The sequence below is a fragment of the Mytilus edulis genome, chromosome 4 (genome assembly GCF_963676685.1).
Source record: "Mytilus edulis chromosome 4, xbMytEdul2.2, whole genome shotgun sequence".
NCBI lineage: Eukaryota > Metazoa > Mollusca > Bivalvia > Mytilida > Mytilidae > Mytilus > Mytilus edulis.
In genome coordinates, this window is record NC_092347.1 from 96,935,289 (window position 1) to 96,959,486 (window position 24,198).

The 24,198-nt window shown below is 31.8% G+C and overlaps 1 protein-coding gene across 2 annotated transcripts; it reads left to right on the forward strand.

Moving 5' to 3' along the window:
• Window positions 1-932: 932 nt before the first annotated feature.
• LOC139521163 (NACHT domain- and WD repeat-containing protein 1-like) lies at window positions 933-23,387 on the forward strand. 2 transcript variants are annotated; one of them, XM_071314471.1, is made up of 17 exons: window positions 933-1,194; window positions 3,507-3,592; window positions 4,495-4,611; window positions 5,134-5,367; window positions 5,765-5,885; window positions 6,229-6,339; window positions 7,546-8,973; window positions 9,517-9,752; window positions 10,530-11,000; window positions 12,721-12,901; window positions 13,550-13,748; window positions 16,334-16,491; window positions 17,048-17,942; window positions 18,604-18,791; window positions 19,460-19,582; window positions 19,997-20,067; window positions 20,947-23,387. In XM_071314471.1, exons 1-17 carry the CDS (start codon window positions 1,089-1,091, stop codon window positions 21,652-21,654), a joined length of 5,433 nt encoding a protein of 1,810 aa, XP_071170572.1. In that variant the 5' UTR covers window positions 933-1,088; the 3' UTR covers window positions 21,655-23,387. The 2 variants fall into 2 exon arrangements, with proteins under 2 accessions (XP_071170572.1, XP_071170573.1); XM_071314472.1 differs by lacking the exon at window positions 20,947-23,387 and adding an exon at window positions 20,301-20,378.
• Window positions 23,388-24,198: the final 811 nt, after the last annotated feature.

Here is a 24,198-nt window from a genome sequence, read left to right on the forward strand (position 1 = left end):
TAATTGCAGAAAGAATACCCTTTATCCGTTAAATGCGGGAAAATTAAAGCATTATTATATTGCTCTGGATACTCTTTTGATCAGGAACATTTTTCTTCCAACTTTCGTAAAATCGAAATCTTAATATTGACGCCGCCGACGACGCTTTGACTCGCTTTTTAGACATAAATCACAGGCTCGACAAAAAATGCAAACCGTATATCGAATCTCAGCAGATAATGAATTGTATAAATATAAGAAAAGTACGCAGAATTCAAAGTAGATTCAGACTTTAAAAAATTACAGAAAATTAGAAGATATCTATAATAGGATCTAGTTGATTAAAGTAAATTCAGTCCCTTTTTATTCACAATTACAATCCACTGCAAAAAGAATCACACGGCTGATGTGCTTTTAACCAGATTTTCTGATTTTTTTATTTTTTTTTCCTTTTCAAAATTCAAGTGTACGCCCGGGCGTTTTGACGTAAACGTAGCTACGCGCATGCCGACTTTTAAAATAAATAGTGACAATTCTAGCTGCTTCTGTTTGCAAGTTTAAAATCCAACTACTGAGAACTGGCATGGCAAAACACCGTAGTTTTATCTGAAAAATATATGAATACGCAGCAAAATATGTAGGCGACGAGTATTTATGGCATAACACTGACCTATAGTGGTTATCTTTTACAAATTTTGACTTGGATGGAGAGTTGTCTCATTGACACTCATACCACATCTTCTAATATATAATTAACATTAAAACTCAATATTAGATAAAAGACGCTGCTACAGGTTGGCTTTTACTGTGCACAACAGGTTAACATAAAACTACATAGGGAAAACAAAAAAAATCAGAAAACACTGTCAAACAGTCAAACATACTATCCACACTTATCTGTGTCCACACTTGTTATAAAATTTAAAAAATGTATTTCCGGAGTATTACAGCTAGACGGAACTCGTCTTGACATTTACTTTTGATGTTTGATTGGAGACCAAAAAATACATAATATTATTGTTTTAGAAAATGGGCATTTAAATGCTGATAAGTCCTTTGTCATGAGAGAAAAAAGATATATAGATCTTTGAATATAATCATCTTTAACAATGGGTGATGCAGCGACCCAGAAAGAAGTCCTCAATGGAAGTTATGGGGACCTCCCAGAAATGGAAAACACGGTTGTTCGTGTGTTCTTTAGTTCAACTTTCACTGGTATTTTTGTTTACTATTTTTAAAAATAAGCAAATAAAAAAAGAAGGAATGATTAACGTTTACTCGTATCAATGTTATAATGTTATAGTGATGTAATAACAATGCAGGGGCGGATCCAGCCATTTAAAAAAAGGGGGGGGGGTCCAAACCTAGGACAATAAAAGGGGGGGGGGGGGGTGTTCCAACTATATGTCCCCATTCAACCATTCAAATGCATTGATCCGCCCAAAAAAGGGGGGCCCAACCCAGGAACCCCCCCCCCCCCCACTCGGGTTTGCCACTGACCACACTGACCATGATAACATGAGCATTGTGGTGCTTGAAATTTATATGTATTATAGATAGATGTATAGTATTATAGATATTAACTGATTAATGGTTGTATACAGTTTTTTTTTCTGGTAATTTAAATGTAGTTGAATGATTTTGTCTTGTCTGAGATGAAAGTTTATTTTTTGATACATTTGTAGCTAGGAAACTAATCCAATTGTTGAAACAGATTATTCAAGTGCCCCCATCCTTAGGGTCCGTTTGCCCTAATTACATGTTCTCCCTAGGTCAGTTCGCCCTGGGTTTGTTCGCCCTACGTTTAAAAAAGAAATATCAATATTTCGGGCAAACAAATCTAATAAACTTATTCTGATATTTATAGATTATCTATTCTTGGACATTTCTGAAAACAAACGTTCAATAAAATAATACTTCTCACTAATTGTTAAAATACTTGTCTTTGTTGGATTAATAATAGAAATGTAACGTTTTTAGTTTATTACATGCATCACTGGGTTTAATCATCATAATCATCATGGTGTAATCAGATTAATTATTCTCATTAAACGTTGTCAAGTAATTCCTTACAATCTATTTTTATCGCTTTCAATCAGATTGTACTTGTTAAATGTCAAATCAATCATGTTAATCAGCTGGTGCCCCGTTACGATGTTGATGCAGGTGTCTCAGTTGACCTCAGTTTCGATTGACCTTAGCTCCGGGCTCCGGGCTCCTGTAATTTAGCTCCTGTAGAATATTTATTTGTTCAGAGTCATTTAACCATATTGTAATCAGGTTATTAGAGTAGTATAAAAGAGAGAAATAGTTGTAGATACGATATACGAGAGACGATTTTGTGTACGAGAGGTGCGTACGTAGGAGATTTAAGATTATGCCACCGTATTGTTGAGCCTGCAGTTTAGATGTAAACTTGTAATACTGTAACATGTACTTTGGATTTTGAATTATACAGTATTGAACTTTTAATCGACTTTGTGTTTATGTTAACTAGCAAAACTTCGTTCAGACTACACCAGGATCCATTTATTTATTTATGTGACCAGGATTCCCTTAATCACGCTACCAGAGATTTTTTAGGGTAACCCTGTTAAAGAGTATACTTGACATTTGTCGTCCGTGGACGTGTGAAACGTAGACACCAAACAACAAAGCACAAACACAAGAATACACACTTTAGTTTAAGTCCCCATACTTAAACTACTTTTTCGTCACAGAAACAACATTTTGTTTTGATAAACTAGTCAACTTAGAATAAATAAAAACAATGGTTGAATAGACCCTGGGCGAATAGGTACTAGCTATAGGGTGAACGTGAATCAGGGTGAAAGGTACCTGGATTCCCCCCATTTCACCTCTTATACAGCGAGTGTTATAAAGGAACATACATTGTTAATGTATAAACCTTTGGTAAAATTCTCCAGCAGTGTAATCCTGATACATGTATTCTGTTTGTATGGTTGAAAAAATGGCACTATAATATGCACAAGCACCCAGTCAGTATGACAGGATCTAAACTCAGGAGCCTGTAATTCAGTGGTTGTCGTTTGTTTATGTGTTACATATTTGATTTTCGTTCATTTTTTTACATAAATAAGGCCGTTAGTTTTCTCGTTTGAATTGTTTTACATTGTCTTATCAGGGCCTTTTATAGCTGACAATGCGGTATGGGCTTTTCTCATTGTTGAAGGCGGTACGGTGACCTATATTTGTTAATGTCTGTGTCATTTTGGTCTTTTGTGGATAGTTGTCTCATTGGCAATCATACCACATCTTCTTTTTTATATTATATTAAATTATATGAGTTATGTAACAAATGTAAAAATCCTCCCTCTCCCCATGATTTTTCCAGAAAAATATTGATATGACATCTCTAGGTGAAAAATTATAATTATTAACACAGAATGTATAAAAGTGCAAACCATTTTTATAAAAAAATATTTTATATAACTGATTATTTACCCTGTAATTGCACACATGACTTATTATTCTGTGACTAACATTTATTCACTTTGTATTTCCAGACATGACAGTAGATAGGAATTACTTGATGAAGAACAGTGTACCAAAAATTAGGCAATACTGCTTGAAGAAAAATTTAGATTTTCAGGTGAATTTTGTTTTAAAAAAATTGTATCAAACAGGGGCGAAATTACCATTTTTAGGAGGTAAAAACTGGGCCTGTATTTTTGTTGGAAATCATGATTTACGTTTATCAAGACTTTTCGAATTAATTTAATAATTATTTTTAGGATCTGGGAAAGAATACTTTATTGTAATCTAGTATTCAGAATTAAGCTTTATTTTTTTCCAAGAATTTTGGGGTGGCAAATGAAACATGTTGTCAAACATTTCCAAAAGATCAATTTGTAATTTATGGTTTACCAGGGGTCAGCAGCGGAAATTAAATTAAAGATTAAAGCTGAATTCTGACCCCTGGTAAACCATAAATTACATCTTGATCTTTTGGAAATGTTTGACAACATGTTTCATTTGCCATCCAAAACAATATTTTTCAATCATATTCTTTTATTTATTTTCGAATGTGTCAATATTGCCCCAAATTAGCAATAATCATCAAGGAACTGTATGCGTAATATAAATTAAAGACCACATGTTTTCTACGTGCACTCAACCTGTGCTGTAGGGATTAAACTTTAAAAGGTGAAAAGGTCTAAATAATTTCTCCCTTCAGTATGAGGAGTATTGATATGAAAATAGTACAGTTTTTATTTGTTATCAGATATTACAAACAACTTGTATTATTTTACCACCAACATAGATTGAATCCAGTACTGTAAGTATATATATTGTTTAAAGCTTGCTTGTGGTATGGGTTTTGCTCATTGTTGAAGGTCAGGCTGTGACCTGCAGTTGCTAACTGCTAAGTAATTTGGTCTTTTTGTTTGAGAGTTGTCTTATTGGCCATAATACCACATCTTCTTATTTTCTTATTTTATATTTAATAGTCTACATTGTGTCACATAAAACAGTGTGTATATTATATTGTAGATAATTGATTATCGCTGGGGAGTAAGAGATGAAGCTTCTATAGACCACAGTACCAATGATATAGTATTAGAAGAAGTAGAGATCTGTAAACTAATGTCTAGAGGACCATACTTTGTTGTAAGTTATTTGCTTGGTAGTAAGTAAAATCAACAACTTCATCTATTTTTTCCCAAATAAAGAGAACTGCAGGATTATATTGATGATTTCCTCATGTTTATACTTTCACATAGCAAATATGTTCCATAGGCAACAAATCAATTAAAATTGAATTTCTTTAAGAATCGAATGTTTCATTTGGGTAAACAAATTTAGTTATACAATGTATTAATCTAAAAAGATGTTTTCAGTGGAATCATAACTTTAACAACCTAATAATGAGACTACAGTAATTACACTTATTTTCTCTAATACTTGTTTACAATTCAAATAAAAATGTTAGTTATAGTGCAACAGCAAAAACTCACAAGAATGTGTACACAAAATACAGAAAGACTTAAAATATATAGACAGGTTTCTTTACAATTTGTCACATGAAGGGGTGTATGCTCATGACAAAAGTAAAAATGTTTTTTTTAACAAATTTTTTGAATTTGTTAAAATTTGTATTTTTCCTGCACTTTATTAATCAGTATATTTTAGTTATTTCTTGGTGACAAGTATGGTTCTAGATCAATACCTAGAGAGATTGAGGCTAATGAGTACAAAATTCTGTACCGTACAGCTATGAAGGTTGGGTGTGACACAGTCCTGATGAATCAGTGGTACAAACGTGATGACAATGCTGAACCTGCCGTGTATTATCTTCTACCAATCACTGATGTCCTACCAAATTATAATAATGATGATCCAAAGAAATCCACAGAGAGAGAAAAGGTTTGTATTGTTATATTTTAAAGATTGAATATTTCTTTTATCAGGTCATAACAACAATATAAGATACCAAGAGAAAAGAAATAACAGTTATGAAAAATAAAATACAATGGAAAGATCAATACAAAAAGCAATCCGTACCAGATCCTGTATTGAATATGGTACAAAAGTAGGTCAATCATTGAATCAGTGTCACAACAGTAGGTCAATCATTGAATAAGTGTAACAAAAGCATGTAACAAAAGTAGGCAAATTATTGAATCAGTGTAATACAAGTAGGTCAATCATTGAATAGTGCTGCAAAAGTATGTCAGTAAATTACTTAAACATGTTAAAAGAAACCATAATTATCATTATATATGTTAACTTAACATTTTTCATGTTTTGTAAAATCATTCAGGAAAGAAGGGAATGGGATAGCATAATTGAGAAATTGACCCAGTATTTAAGAAAGGCTGCTGATCAGGCTTATGAAGAAAATCGTATAACCAAAGATCAAAGATTGAAATATTTTTATTCAGGTATGTTGATGTCATATCCATGATTGATTTTTTTTTTATAGGAGTTTGTTCAATTTTCTTTTTTTGTGAGATCCATTAATTTTTCGTGGTAATCACATTACTATTTATAAAAAGATAATCCAATTTTTGAAACAAACTTTCACTTTGTAATTGAAATGTTAGTTTTATCATTGAAACAACATAATTTTAAGTAAAAAGCAAATATGATCTACCGGTTTTTTTATTTAGGTTTTGTTGCCTGTGGATTTTTTTTATAATGTTTTGAAAGTTTATTGTTTCAATGTTTGGTTATTACAGTCATACTACATTCTAAATCTTAGCCTTATAAATTATTTGATTTTAGTGACTGAAGCAGAGGCAACTAAAGGCATTATAGAAAGTGATTCCATCAGAAACAGAGTGCTTGCTTACATCAGAAACTTTGAGAATATAAATATAGAAGACAAGATTGCAAGTATGTTGGTATTGTTAATCAGTTTTGGTTTAAGGTGGTACCTAACACTACAGGGAGATAACTCTGTAAAAATCGGCTAAACGTTATCAATCACAATATTTTGTTAAGGAAATATTAAGTTTCTCAATGATCAAAAGTAGTGTTTGTTAATCTGCTAAATATCCAATGAAATTTTTCCGATAAAGTGTGTGCTTCAGGGTTTTTGAAATTTTTATATTTTGTCAAAGTTCAAAGTCAATATTTTGTCAAAATTTTATGAAAACTAAATGAGCCATATTTATTTTAGGCAAATTGTTTGGTACCACCATAAGTGTTTGTATAAATATTTAGCTAATGTTTATCCATAATAGCTTTAATATTTAAAATCTAAATTCATGTAACATCTTTGAGACTTTGACCCAAAGTCAGCATTTGACATGACAATGTTTTCTGAGAGAACCCTTTATTGCAGTTCTTCACCCTGAAAGTTTTTCAAAGGTGTCCTATCTTCACTAGCCAATGGTTACTACCCAGTCCCCTCCTCACCACCCTTGGCAGATTAAGATAGAATTTCAAATTCAAGAGGTAACGATTACCATTGGTAGCAGTTGTAACTGGCTGAATCCAATTTAAAATTGCCTTTAAGAAGATTACGTTTAAATTTAGAAATTGCCATGTGCTGATTTTGCAGCAATTTTTTAAGTCATTAATCAACTTATAGAAGATCCCAGGTATGTTTATAGCGCATATAGTTGAATGTAAACATATATTTTCTATATTGGCTTTACGAAATTTGTAAATACTAGACACCTACATTTTTATCCCTCCACACTCAGAAGAGAGTTCAAGTGCTTCTATTGGTCTAACATGGTGAAGTCCGAAATTGGGCATGGTAGATGGCTCAGCATCATAATCATAAATGATGGTTCCATTTACCAAAGTTTGAGAGGAGGGGACTTAATCATAACCTAGCTAGAATGAAAGGTTTCCATGGTGATATCACAACTAAGATTCATTACGTTTATTTCGCTCAGAACTATTTACATGTAGATATCACTGATATCTAGCCAAAGCATTTCATTGATTCATCCAGTTATTTAGTTAAATAAGTTTTGCAAATACGGTGTAAACTTTTGACCAAAAATAAAAATTTTAAAAAATTGGGGAAAAGTGATATAGAAATAAAACATGATTTTATATTTTAGTACACCTTTATTTTTATTGTAGAAAGATTTATTGACTTAGTAAAAGATGATACTGCCATAGACCAAGAAGCTAAAGATTTACGAGAGCGTCTTAAAATAGCGAAGATTCAACCTGTCCTTCTTCCAGACGAGACAAAGAAGGACACATTGTATTGGACTCCAAATGGAGTGGACCCTGAAGATCCTGATCATATGGAGTACCTTGTCAGTCTGGGGAAACATTTTGAGGAAAACATGATCAAAATGGTAGATTATACTCTGAAAAAGAAAATTGGAAATAGGGAGGATGATGAATTGTACGAAGAAGTTCTACATCATTTACATTTTGGTCAGAAAAGATTGGAAAGTTTTTGTGGACGAGAGGAAATTCTGGAAGATATCAGAAACAGAATGACCACAGTTCATGGTGGTTCAGAGGATAGTGATTTGTCACAGAATGAAGATGAGAGTTTGGAGTCAGATCAAATGGAGGAAATCGGTAATGATGATACCCTGGAGAATGATATAGAAAATGAACCAGAAAATGACCAATCTACAGGAAAACCGGATCCTTATTTTGAAGAAGTGAAGAGTAAAATTGCTCTTTATAAAGAAAGAGGTATTATCTATGCCAATGGTGACATGGACAGGGATGTTGATGCTGACCCAGAAAAAAACATGAAACTAGAAATGATAAAGAAATATGAGCTGAAAGAGTACTCACACCCTGTGATTTTACATGGAGAATCTGGTTCAGGAAAAACTTCTATCATGGCAAAAATTGCCAAGTTGTCAGAAACATGGTTTCCAGGTAGTTCTGTGATTGTCAGATTTCTAGGGACTTCCGGCAATTCTTCGTCATTAAAAGATGTCTTATGTAGTGTTCTTAGACAAATACTCAAAATAAATAACAAGACCTTACCCTCATTTGTAGACCTTGGAGGAGATTTTCTCTACCTCACTCAACTCTTTGAATCAATGCTCAACAACTATGACCCCTCACAAACATTAGTAATTCTCTTAGACTCAATTGACCAGCTGAGAAGCCATGACCGTGCTCATCTAATGAATTGGCTCCCGCTCAAACTTCCAATAAACATTCATTTAATAGTATCCATGTTGCCAGAAACTAATGGATGCTTACAAAACATTCGTAATAGATTAATTATTGAGCAGCAGTTTATACAAATACCTGTACTTTCAATGAATACTTCAGATGATGTGATAACAAAAATTTGTCAGCTAAAGAACAGAAGACTGACAAAACCTCAACGTCGACATTTGATGGAACTGTTTGTAAAGTGTACTAGACCATTATATGTAAAGCTCCTGGCAGACCGAGCTATACTATGGAGGTCATCGACTGATGTGAAGGATTTTAAAGTTGGACCAAATGTTCAGGCAGCCATTGATATGTTCTTTGATTTTCTGGAGAAGAAAAATGGCACAGAAGTTGTAGAAAAAACTTTTGGTAAGTCTTTTTAGCAGAAGTTAAGATTTAGTGAGGTGTTCAAACAGTGCATTTGTTCTTTGATTTATTCACAGATACAAGCACTAAAGATCCAAGGTCACTGTTTAAAATCATGAGATGTAACCTTGTATTGGTTAAAACACACAATATAAATCTTATTTTATGAGGTACCCTGCAGTAATTAGCTTTTCATCAATAAACATTTGTGCTCTAACTTGAACATTTTATTTCTTTTTTTTGTTTTTGTGTTTTTGTAGTCTCATTGACATGATTGATATACAAATGCATACCCCAGAATGGACCAGATGTCCATTTCTGTTTAGTATTATTTAAATATAACTAAGAGAGAGCATGTATCAATTGCACAAACAAGAACTTATAATTTGTTTCTTTTTACATATGCAATAATTGCTTTTGGTAATCTGATTTTTTTATTTATTTTAAGCTCGTTGAGCGCATCGCGAGAGGGTTTGAGTCACACAGAGGTAGAAGATTTACTTTCATTGTTTTTTATGTGACCTTATTTGTTTAATTTTTTTTTAGGTTTTCTGAGTGCATCACGAGAGGGTTTGAGTCACACAGAACTAGAAGACTTACTTTCATTGGACGATGAAACCCTACAGGATACATACCTCTATCACTTACCCCCTGACCCAGACAATATCAGGATCCCTCCTTCCGTTATATCTCTACTTATGAAAGATACGAAAGATTACATGGCATTTCAGAAGTCTGGAGGAAAGAAAGTAGTTGGATGGTACCATAGGCAGTTCATTGAGGTTAAACATAAACATATTTATTTATATACTATCTAAGTCATTTTGACAATAATAAATTTATTAGAAAGAACATGTTTTTTTAAATTCTGAATATCTTTGAAGCTGATAATTTCTTTTTTAACTATTTTGACTTTTCCTTGTTTCTGATTTCTCAAATAATACAGTAATCTTATTGTCAGACATTGCATTGCATACTTTCTTTGTTTTATATCAATTGTGAGATTGCAAGGAATCATGGTAATTACATACGATAAATATTGATGAATAGATCTGAACTTCTAGACAATCTTCAATGAAATGAAATAATTGTTTATCTAAAGTTGCATAGATTTTTATGGCTTCCTGAACACCAACACTGCCCAATATTTCTCATGAGAAAATTTACAGTGAGTTATCTTTCTTGATGTTTCAATAACTAAAATTAATGTATGGCTATTAAACTTTAATAATAAAAAAACCATTACAGAAAATAGGGGAAACTTTGAAATATTATTTTATGGAACAAATCAATAACGCATTGACATTACACGAATCCTTTCATTTGAAACTCGTTTGTAAGGTTAGTCAAGTGGTGCCTTACGCTTTCTTAACATTTTTTTCAAAATTCTAAATTAATTTTGTGCTGTTTTCGATAATGTTGTTATAAAAGTTATGAGTCTGTTTGGAATTTAAAATCATGTTATTTTATCTGCTGCTAATTTGTTAATCTAAAATAAACTAAAATAACCTAAAATATTAAAATCACCAATCTGAGTAATAAGTTGTTTTGTTTTCTAGGTTGCTAGGCGACGTTACTTGACAGGTAAAGAAGGGAAGAACATGTGTCAGTTATTAGTGGACTACTTCAGAGGATCGTGGTACAACAAACCTAAGCCACTAGAACTGTACAAAAAGAAAAAGGCTTCCTACCCACAGTCAAAGAGGGGGGTACCAGATCAACCAATCTATTTTCATAAGGAATGCTGCAATGTTAGAAAGTTAATTGAACTGCCTTACCAAATGATTAAATGTCATTTATTTAAAGATTTCCACGATGAGATAGCATGCAGCTTTGAATGGCTGTATGCCAAATGTAAATTTGTCTCCGTATCAGCTGTTATAGAAGATTTGAAGATGGCCTTGACTGAGATGGATGCCGCTGGTAATATTGATGATGTTGAATCCTACAATGATATTAAAATCGTTAAACAGATGTTATCATTAGGCAGTGATAGTATCAGAAAAGACAGCTCTAACTTGGCATTACAGGTACTTTACAAAAATATTGCCTAACACTCTGTTGTCATCCATTTATCTATTTAAAATTAAGATGGGTTATGATTTCCAATGAGACAACTCTCCGCCAGAAACCAAATGATGTAGAAGTTAACAACTGTAGGTCACTATAGCCTTCAACAATAAGCAAGCCTGTTCCACATACAGAGCTATAAATTCACTAGAACACATAAGGGCATACACTAGAACACATACAGGCATACAATTTAACACATAAGGGCATACCCAAGCTATTTTGCAAAGAATTCAAGGGCTGTCTTGAATTTTCAATGTTGCTTTGTGTTGAAGACCTCACTTTGACTTTGAGTTGTTTTCTTTTTTTGTGTGTGTTTTTTGCTGTGCATGTAATGATTTTGTGTCCTGGTTGGATACCTTTGTTTTTCTGTTATATACTAGAAAATTTAGGACATATACTAGAACACATTAGGGTGTACACTAGAATGTAGTCCATGCCTTAGAACAAAGTAGGACATTAACTAGCATTATCTAGAACACATTAGAGCATACACTAGATCACATAAGGACATACATTAGAACACATTAAGGCATATGCTAGAACACATTAGGGTATTCACTGTAACAGATAATGCATACAATAGAACACATTAGGCTATACACTATAACATGTGAGGGCATACACTAGAAAACATTAAGGCATACACTAGTGTATACTTATTGACTGGGTATGAGTGGGATGGTACGTTTATTGTACCCGAGGTGCAACTATTGTCATGAGGCGTAGCCGAGGGCAATAGTTGTATCCGAGGGGACAATAAACATACTACCGGTATTCCACGAATATCCAGTCAGTAAGTGTTTTATTATATCGAAAAAGAAAACAAACAATAGATGGTGTCAACTATCGTTATATAAAAAGCAGAAATCCAACCATACTGTTTAAAGTTTACTTCAAAAATACTGTGACATGCAGAGGTTACGTCCTACACTGAAGTTGAGGCAATAGGTAAAGCGCAATGTAGTAACTCCCCCGGTATTTTTTAAATCCTCCAATCCTGTAGCTGCATTTGAAATTCCCTGAAATATAATGATGCTAAATGCGGTCAAAAAGTTTCACCCAGTTCCAATAGTTGGAAACTATTGAACGGTTCAATAGTTTAACGCTTGTAATTGTGAAAAATAGTGAAAATATTGTGTATTTATTTTATACAGAAAATATTAATTTAGGTATAATAAAACATTCACCTAAAACATAAGGGTGTACAATAGAACTCATCAGGCAATAGTATTATACGCTATAACACATAAGGGCATTCACCATAAAACATTAGCACATACAATTGTCACATTAGGATAACACTAGAAATCATTTGGGCATTCACTGCAAAACATAAGAACATACACTGGAACACATTAGGCATACACTAGAACACATTAGGGCACACACTAAAACACATTAGGATATACACTAGAAATCATTTAGACATACAATAGAACACTATATTACATACAAAAGACAAATTAGGACATACAATAAAAAACAAAAGGGTTCACACGTCACAATTGGACACCCTTGTTTTTAACCAAATGGTATTGTTTGGTCCGAAATGCAATTCAATCTATTTTCAAGTTAGTCCAGAACATATAAGGACATAAACAGGTAAGGGCTTTCACTACAAATAATTTATTTGATATAAACGAGAGATGTCTATATAAATGTTATTTATTTCAACAGATTTTAGGTCAGCTGGGTCTTGGCAATACTAGCAGTGATTTCATAAAGAAACTTGTGACAGAAACCAAGGAATGGTCAGAGACCTGTGATATATCTCTGTTACTGCCATTATCCCAATGTCTTCCTCCTCCTGATGGCTATATCAAAACTATGATTGATGCTCAAGTATGGCATACTGGAGGTAATATTGGTATATTTGATAACCTCTTTAAAACTTGCCTATGATGGTAGGCGAGGAAAATTACTGTGGATTCATTATTATTCATTATATACCAATTTTCATGGTTCGTGGGTACAGGTGAACCAGGAATTCAAATGTTCAACAAATTACATATTTTCTATAGGCCTGGTATGAAGATATTAGTAAAAAACGTATATATTATGTCAAACAATGAACATGTTTCACAGAACAGTTTTTTTTTATCTTATAAAATGTATTATAATCAAGATTTTGTCATTTTAGTCTTTTTAATGCGATTTTAATTTTTACTATTTTGAGAAAAATGCTGTTTAATTCATATAAAATATTTCAAAATGCAAGTTTAAATTATTGCGTTTACAACTCTGTCGCATTGTTCGCAATAATAAAAACCTGGCAATAATTTTTGAATTTACAGTATTTACAAATCTTTCTGAAAAACAAGTAGTCCTGCTTAATCCTCCAAATATAAATCAAATTGAAAAACAGTCTTCAGAGCTTAATCCAGTTGATTCTTAGTTATTTTTGCTTGTATAGATATGAAAAAAATATTACACAATATCATTGTGTTGTTGTTATTTTCTAGAATGAGAGAATATGCATTTACTCACATTTTTATGTATAATGCAGGTGCATATGGTCAAGATTTCAGTCGAGTGATGCATCTACAGGAACACAACAATATTCTGGTAGTCTTAGAGGCTGTAAAAGACCATATACATGATTATCTCTCTGTCTTTGATATGAACGACAATGGATCAGCGGCATTCTCAGAGAAATTAGAAGTCAAGGGAACAACATCTGTCTACCGCCCTGTGATGAACGATAAGTAAGATTAGAAAACAGCTATTCTTGATTTACAAATACAGTTCCTGTGTCAACATATATTTGTTCCTAATAATATTTGTTCCTGAGGGAAACAATATTTGTTCTGCGGAAATTGTGTCATGGAATACTTTTTCCATCTTTATAATATTTGTTCCACTGATATTAGGAACTTAATATCTTATATGTTGATGAGTATAACACATGTTCCTAATATGCTGAAGTTTAGTTTTCACCTGATTGATTAGTATATAAATCAAAACAGAGTTTATAATAAATGCTGATTATATTCTAAATCAAAACGGTTTAAATGCTAATTATATGATTATTATGTAAAATTAAAAGTGTTAATGAGTTGGATATATTCATCTGTACACAACACCATCACGTATACTGAAACACAGAGGCTCACTCACAGATAACTATGAGAAAATATTTATGTTCTTAAATGATGGAACATATGTTGAAGGTAACTAAATATGTTCAACAAGTTCAGCTGTGAAATATAAATGTTAATTCTAATGAGAAAAATATCATTTGAGGGTAAAATATGCATACCAGTAATTGTGGATAATTCAGAAATGATTGTTTAATATCTACAAGATTGGGAACAATTATTTCCCATATTCTTGATACCTGTTCTTATAATAATTGTAAATACCAATTTACCAATCTGGCATTAGTAATGGATAGAAATAATAATATTTTTTGGTCAGAAAAGATATTATATAATAGTTTTTCAAATCAGAATATATATTACATAATATTTTTTCCAATCAGAATAATTATTACATAAGATTTTTTTCCATTTTTTTCATTTTAATGAGTGATATGTCAAAATGATAAAAGTCAAAATGTTATACCAGTCATAAGATGAAATATCTTCCATAATATTTATTCCAAAGATAATTTATTATGTAATAAAACATCCTATTGGAATTTTGTTTTATGTGATAAAAATTCTGAGGCATCAGTCCTTTTAATTATGCTGATGGAATGAATATCACATAACAATAATTCCAATTGGAACTTTTGTTACATAATAAATTATCTTTGGAATAAATATTATGACGGAACTTATATTCTGTGACACCTGCAGTATAATGTATGTTTGTATAATAATATTGGGCTTTAGTTAGACCACTAGCTATGTAGTATCTATACCTGCAGGTTCAAGTGAGTTATTCTCAACACTTGGCATTCATTGCTTGTCATGCGTTAACATTTACTTAAATTTTCTTCTCGGAAACTTAACTACTGGGTTAATTGGAACCAAACTCTGCCACAGTCATTATTTGGGGTACCTATTTTTAAAACAAAAAATGTCCTAATGTCAATGATAATGCCGAAAAATAGAGAAAAGAGGTAAAATGCAAGTTTGTTCCATTAACTTCCAAAATGTTTAAGATTGAGAAAAAGGATGATATTTAATAAACTACATTATATTAAAGGTGTTATTTCATGTAAACATAAGATAAACCTTTTTTTTATACGCCCGTCAAAATTTTGAAGGGACTTATTATGGTATACAAATGTCCGGTGTCCGTCCGTCTGTCCGTCCGTCTGTCGTACCGTCTGTCCGGCTGTCCGGGGTAAACATGTGGCAACGTAACTTGAGAACGACTTATCCAAATTTCATGAAACTTTATATAGTTGTTTCTTATGATGGTCAAATGATCTGTATACTTTTTGGTGAAAATAAGATTTAAACTTTTTGAGTTACAACACTTTATAACTAAAACAAGGGTGTGTTTTTTTCACATGTCACACTGTATCTTAAAAACGATTCTTGATTATGACTTCAAACTTTAAACACTTTTTAGTAATATTAATCTCAATATCTGTATACTTTTTGGTGATGATTCAAAATTTCATTTTTGAGTTATTGAGTATTTTGTAAAAAAGGGAGAGGTTTTTTTTACATGTCGCACCATATCTTAAAAACTATTTATGATTATTGCTTAAAACTTTACACACTTTTTAGTAATATTAATCTCAATATCTGTATACTTTTTGGTGATGATTCAAAATTTCATTTTTGAGTTATTGAGTATTTTGTAAAAAAGGGAGAGGTTTTTTTTACATGTCGCACCATATCTTAAAAACTATTTATGATTATTGCTTAAAACTTTACACATGTCTTTGTTATATTAATCTAAAGATCTGTATACTTTTTGGTGATGATTCAAAATTTCATTTTTGAGTTATTAGTACTTTGTAAAAAGGGGGAGGTTTTTTTTACATGTTTTGTATTGTATCTTAAAAACTATTTATGATTATTGCTTTAAACTTTACACACTTCTTTGTTATATTAATCTAAAGATCTGTATACTTTTTGGTTTTGATTCAAAATTTTATTTTGGTAATATTTAGTTTTTTTGTTAAAAAAAAACAGGGTGGGGGTTTCACATGTCCCGCCGTGTCTCTAAAACAATATATGGTTATTACTTAAAACTTTCTCGAAAACTATTTATGATTATTGCATAAGACTTCCACATAAGACGTCGGGCGTATCATGCGCTCATGGCGCAGCTGTTTATTTAGGTTTCTCATACTTGGACATGATAAATCTGATTACCTTTATTTTAGGTTCCTTGTACTTGGACATGATGGACATGATAATGTATTTCAAGGAGGAGCAAGTGGCCATGACCAATTAGTGAAAACAGAGACGTTTGCTGTGGTCAACATTCCAAATAGATCAGAATGTGTAGCTGTGTCGGATAAATATGTTGTTTATTCCAGCTGTAAGTCATTCTTTTTATGTCAGTAAATTGTATGAATAAAAAGATTTTTGGGGTGAGACATTGAGACAGCAACCCAACAAGTGATAATATTTTAAAGAGCATATTTAATCATTATTTTTGTATGAATTACTTAAACCTAAGAATTGATCAAAATTTCGAATTTGGAGTTTGACTTGAATAAGTTTTGAATACCAGCTTTAGTATTCTTTTATTACTGGTAAAGTGCAATAAATCATGAATTCTTATTAGTTTTGTTTTTATTTATAGTTATAGATATCACAATCTATGTTTAATTGATTAGAATAATCATTTTATACTGCAAAGTTCATATTTTTCTGACATTGACTAATATTGTATATGTATTCTTACTCACACATTCTGTCATCGAAATAAATCTTTTTCTTTAGATTTGAAAAAGAAAAATGTGTACAAAGAATTTTAGTACTCATGGTAAAAAAAGAGTTGTTTTTCTCAATATGCTTTTATTTTTGTTTTAATCTATTTACATGATTTATTATATATAATGATTTTAAATATATTTGCTATTATTTTCCAGTAACCCAGATAAATGTATGTACCATTGGACAAAACATTACAGCAATGTCAGTGACGAGGTCTGTTCAGTTGGAGGTCAAGCCAGATTATCTAATTATCTCCCCTGATAATCAATTTCTTGTTGTTTTGTCTGAAAAATCATTGTTGGTGTTAAAAATGGAGACCCTAGAAACACTACACACTTCAGTAGATGAAGGATTTTCCTTTGGATCAAGCAAACTTCCATTTCATGCATTAGTTCATATTTTGACCACCAATAAGATGTTGTTCAGAGGATTGGGATATACAGACGGAAAATTCATAAACATGTTGGACCTGGCTACTGGGGAAAAGGACTATTCTATACAGCACTGGGAGCATTACACAGCAGATATTGTATCCGTTCATCCATCTGAGAAATACTTTGCTGTAGGGCTTGGAAGTACTGGGGTCACAAATGGGGACAATGATAAGAGATGGTACATTCACAGGATAACAGACGGGCAACAAGTGTCAGAATGTACAAAAGAATTCTGTGGTCGCTATGGTGTCACATGCTTGAAACTATTTGGCACAGATCAAATCTTTGCTGTAACTGCCTTAGAATTTACAACATTGAATGAAATTTATATATTTTATGCTGGTACCGTAGACAATCCATTATTGGAAGTGGTTCCCTGTCAGTCTTTGAAGGGTCACAGTATGGAAATCATGCAGGTGATACTTAGTAAAGATGAAAATACATTGTATTCAGCCTCACAAGATTGTACTATCAGAGTATGGGATGTTAGCAGGGTTGTTAATGAGTTCTCAGATACATATTTAAAGAATGGTAACCAGCTGGATGCAGCAACTGCTACGGAAGACTTCAGGAAAAATATGAAAACTTTCTCAACAACAGCTGTAAAAATTAGCAGGTCAGTAATACAGTTGTGTGTTATTATCACATTTAAGATAAAGCAAAGAAATGGTATGATCTAGACAAAAAAGTAACCAAGCAAAGAGAAATTTCAGATTTAAAACACATTTAATAAAAATATTTTAAATATAGTTTGCTATTGGACAGTTTCACAGAGATAACTCATGGTCACTATGGTAACTAATATTCATTCATAGTGACAGCTAGTAGAATATGATCTCATAAACTGTTAAACTCTAAACAGAGAACCAGTGGAATCTAGGTAAAATAAAATTGAGAAAGAAATGGGGAATGTTTCAAAGCGAAAATAACCAGACCATAGAGTAGACAACAGCCGAAGGCCACCAATGGGTCTTCAATGTAGCTAGAAGCTCCAGCAACCGGAGGCATCCTTCAGCTGGCCCCTTAACAAATATGTATACTAGTTCAGTGATAATGGACGTCATACTAAACTCCGAATTATACATAAGAAACTAAAATTCAAAATCATACAAGACAAACAAAGACCAAAGAATATATCTGACTAATTTATTTATAATTAGCTATAACACATTATTTGCATTGGAGAACTGGAATGGTAGTTCACCCTATATGTAATCTGAACAACTCTTATTTTAGAGATAGCAGACTTTTGCATTTATATCTATTCTGTTTTGCAGTGACAATAGATCAGTGTTGGTAGGACGGTCAGATGGTCAGTTCATGGTAAAGGACCTGAATGATGGGGGAACTTTGTATGAACAGAATTATGGGAAGACCGTCACTCACATGCTGATGTCAAAAAGTGGAGAAGAAATTATTATAATTACAAAAATGGATGACATAATTATACTTGATTCTCAGTCATGTAAGTGTTCTAATTGATTGTAATGTTTACATGTCAAACTAATAGGTATAGAGATGTTATAGGTATGATTGCCACTGAGAAAACTCTCCCCCAGAGAGGGTCCATCAGCTCATGGCCAAATTGTTATGGTTCATTGTAAACTTGAAACTTGTTTAAGTTGGAGTAGAAATAAGTCGACAGACTTACAAAGATGATGTGTTTCAAAGCTGAAATGTACTGATTAATTTTGGTACGAAATATCATTTATATAGAAAATTGTAACATTGTAGCCAGCCAAGTTCAATATTTATTCTTGAAATATCCAGTAAAAACATATCACCACTAACATCAAACGTGTATATTTACTGACCAGTTTAAAGATGTTGTGTCATTAGACTAATAAGGCTTACTCTGGATTTATTACTGTAGTTGGATACAATTTTCATGGATTATTTGTGTAAAGGTGAACCCCAGTTTAACAAAGTACAATCAAAAATACAACTTTTCCACCATCCATGAAAATTGATACCCACCCGTGAAAATAAATGTTTCCACAGTAGTTGTCTACATTTTTCTTCTTGTGCAAACAATAATCGTTGAAACTAATGAAAGACTATTAGATAACATGTATCCATAAACGTAAAGATACAAAAGTAAATAACTATTAGAATCTGTATTTTCATTTTTAGATGAGTTGAAACACAAACTGTCAAGTAAAATGGCTGTGAACTGTGCAGCAGAAGCTAACAGTATTTTAGTTGTTGGTAAAGGTGGAATGGAGGCTAAAGGCAAAGCATTTAACATAAAGAATGGTAAGGAATTGATTATAAAAAGTGGTAAGGAGGCATATTAAGGGAAAGTATTTCACATATAAAATTGTATGTAATTGATTAAAAAAAGATGAACACAAGGCTTAAGGGGAAGCGTTAAACATCATAAATGGTAACTCATCATTAATTTTAAGGGTGCAAAGTAGCTTTTCAAAAGTTGATAAATCTTTACAAAACATGACAATGAGTAGCTGATAATAGTGTAATTTTAGACATAATAGTTTTTCTCTTTCATTTCATTTTCATGGTGTTATGCTAACGAAGTATTTTTTTTCTTAATTTTCTATGGTTTGTAATTTCCTTTACAAATGAAGAGCAGTAAAATTATATTAGTATATTGTCTATGAATCTACACTTATTTGATTATACATGTACCAGCATTTCCATATTTTGTAGGTACTATGGTTAAAGAGTTTTCACTTCTGTACTCACTGAGTCAGGTGGCCATCAACTCATCTGGTACTAAGGTAGGTAACTCTTAGTCAAACAGAAGTTAGAGATATCTTATTTTTTTTACTTTTGATTTAAAGTGCCCTGTACAAGTTGCAAATGTTTAATAACATCTGTCAAAACTTTGTTAAGCAGTTGTTTTATTGTATTATACTTTTGATTGTCCTTCATTGTACCTCTGAATTGCTTTTTAAGATTGTGAGTACACTGTTTGATTTCCACTTGATTGTACCTCTGTTTAATGTTTTAGATTGTGAGTACAATGTTTGATTTCCCCTTGAATGTACCTCTGAATTGCTTTTTCAGATTGTGAGTTCAATGTTTGATTTCCCCTTGATTGTACCTCTGTTTAATGTTTCAGATTGTGAGTACAATGTTTGATTTCCCCTTGATTATACCTCTGATTACTCTTTCAGATTGTGAGTTCAATGTTTGAACTCCCCTTGATTGTACGTCTTTATTTCAGATTGTGAGTACAATGTTTGATTTCCCCTTGATTGTACCTCTGATTACTCTTTCAGATTGTGAGTTCAATGTTTGAACTCCCCTTGATTGTACGTCTTTATTTCAGATTGTGAGTACAATGTTTGATTTCCCCTTGATTGTACCTCTGATTACTCTTTCAGATTGTGAGTTCAATGTTTGAACTCCCCTTGATTGTACCTCTGTTTTGTTTAATGTTTCAGATTGTGAGTACAATGTTTGAATTCCCTTTGATTATACCTCTGGTTAATGTTTCAGATTGTGAGTACAATGTTTGAATTCCCCTTGATTATACCTCTGTTTAATGTTTCAGATTGTGAGTACAATGTTTGATTTCCCCTTGATTGTACCTCTTTATTTCAGATTGTGAGTACAATGTTTGATTTCCCCTTGATTGTACCTCTTTATTTCAGATTGTGAGTACAATGTTTGATTTTCCCTTGATTGTACCTCTGACTACTGAAGATGAGACAGATTCTGCCATGGAGGATATGATGCAGAACAATGACACAATGATGAGTGGCAGTTCTGCTGTAGATATCAGTCCAGATGACCAGTACGCCTTCTCTGCATCCACTGATGGAGGTATTAGAGTGGTCAAAATGTCAGGACAGTACTTCATGAGATTTGACCAGAAGTCGTCTGCTGTTGCAGCTTTATTTTCACCTGATAGTAAATGCATTGTTTCGTGTGGGTTTAAAACTATATATGTCTGGTCTTTAGCAGACGGCACATTGAGTTACAAATTAAAAAAACATGATGATTTCGTAATCAGTTTGAAATTTGATCTTACAGGAAAGTATCTTTTGACATCGTCAAGAGATAAGAAATTAGTCATGTGGGACTTTAGACGTGGAATCTCATTGGCTACTTTTGTGGCCCATTGTCAGCTGCCATTGGTTGATCTGTCGTCTGATGCTAAACATCTTGTGTTTGTTCCTGAAGATATTGCTGACATTGCTATATTACGATTGAATAAATTGTTAACAAGCATCGTTGATGGCACACATAAATTACAAATAACACCTGCATTACTGGGTGCTCAGGCCATGGCTCTGTCATTCTCAAGCCAAAAAATGAAACAAAGGGAGACAACTGGCATAGGTTGTCAAATCATGTGATCTCATTGTAAAGTCCACTTGTATGTTGCGATTGAACAATTATATCCTCTAAACAATTTATGTTTATTTTTTACTAACTTATAAACCTCACATATTGTTTTTGTAAAACATATGTAATGAATGGAACAAGATTTTAATGACAAGTTACTGCTCCGGTAAGTCCAAAACGAATTGTTTTGGGCTTAATTACAATACCTAATTGTTAGTGAAAGAAAATTAGAAAGTTATTAATTATTGTAATTTTCAAAAATCATTACATAATTTGATTGGTCTTGCTTTATCTTGGGCGTCTACTGTGGATTTATAATTATTAGGTATTTAGTTAAGAGTAGATGTTCAACGAAATACAAATTTTCCATAGACTAATATGCAGACCTCAGCAAAACAACAAAACCAAATATCCACAAAAAGTACAAATTTTTCACAAACTGGTACCTAAGAAAATAAATTAATCCACATATATGCTAAATTGTTTAAGGTTGAAGTTCAGAATCATCAAATATTTTTGTCTGTTTGTGAAACCGCTTGAAACACCCAATATAACATATGTGGATAGGGATTAAAGGGAAAGTTATATAAATAACTTAAATGTGTTCTGTCTGTTCTTTACATTTCTAAAGTTTCTTTTCTGTATACTAGTCATTATTTTCTATCTTTTTTACTTCAATGCAATAAGAGTTTATTTTATTAATAATAAGATGCAATATATTGCAATGATTTTATATTATTATATTTTTTTTATTTATAACACATCTGTGATATTGAATGAACACAAATACTAACCTCTTAGGTCAAGTAAAATGAATTATCTGTTTTTTGGGTTTTTTTGATAAATGATTATTTAACATTGTTAATTCTTATTATATGATATAAATGATGATTGTAGTCATTATCTTCAGAATGTGTTGGAGAGAAATATTGTATTTTAAATTAAGAAAAAAATCCAATTTGATATAAAAGCCATGACAGAAAATGGTGTCTCATTTAACGAAAAGAGAATTTAATTCCTGAGAACTGGATAATTTATTTTATAACACCTAACATAATTGTGATATTTGATAGAAAATTTTATTTTTTACATAGTTAGTATATATTTTTGTATGTTTTTGCCAAAGTAATGGTTTTACTATAAAGTAAGTAAATGTTTTTGTTCAAGTAAGTTTATATGTTTGTATTATTTATCATGTATGCTTTCACTATATAAATTTCAGGATAAAGGTACACATACTTGCAGGAAAATAAATATAAAGTAAGAAAAAAATAAATTAAGTTAACAATTTACTAACTTAAAATGTTGAAAAGCGAAATCCATTATAAATTTGAAGAGCATTTATTACTGAAAACTGCCAATTATCGTGCCTAATCTGGCTATAAATATCGTGCCTAATCTGGCTATTGTATCATGACAATGACTTGTGAAATATTCGACTAAGATCTTGAATATGGCTTTGAAATAATTTTACTAACATCTTTAAAATGGTGTCGATATATTTTGACCCACATGTTGACTGACCGTGCAAGACCCTAATAAAGAGTTAAGGTCGTTAAACACACCCATAGTACTAACATGTCTACCAATGTTTTTATCTAGCTTAAAAAAACTAACAGAATTTATTTTTGTGTACCCTTATACTTTTGCTGTTTTATGATTTTCTATATTTTTATTGTTTATATACATGTTAAATACATTTGTATTTTGTTTGTTTGAATTCCAAATAAATGTGTTGTTTAAATTGATCTTTACTGTTATATCTTAAACCTCAGAACAAAAAAATCTAAACTGTTATTTAAGTATAGTTTTGACATCTGTAAGAAATTGGATTGAGGAAACGGCTTTTGGAGTAAAGACTATATTACCAAAACCATTATTTAGAGGCACTGTACAGGTAATTATGTTTTCAAACAGTAAGATCCTGAAAGTGCAAAACTGTTTTTTGGAAACCAATTTAAGAAACAAGAGGCTCTCAAGAGCCTGAATCGCTCACCTGAATTTTTTTGGTTTAATCTCTCATCAATTATTATTTTTGCTTTTCAATTTATTTAAATGTTCTTTGAATCGTCCTATTTTCTTCAAAAGCAAAAAAAAATCATTTTCTCCTATGTTCTATTTTAGCCATAGGAGCTATGTTTCTTGACATGCAAGGAAATGAAATATAAAATTTATACTAGATACTCTGAAACTCTGAAACTCATTTAGCCTAAGTTTGGCTGAAATTGATACAGCAGTTTCAAAAGAGAAGATTTTTTAAAGTAAGTCAACATGATGAACAAATTGTGAAAAAAGTCTTTAAAGGGCAATAACTCCTAAAGAGGTCAATTGACAATTTTGGTCAAATTGACTTATTTGTAGATCTTACTTTGCTGATCATTTTTGCAGTTTACAGTTTATCTTTATCTATAATAATATTCAAGATAATGACCAAAAACTGCAAAATTTCCTTAAAATTACCAATTAAGTGGCAGCAACCCAACAATTGGATGTTTGATTCATCTGAAAATTTCAGGGCTGATAAATATTGACCTAATGAACATTTTTACTCCATG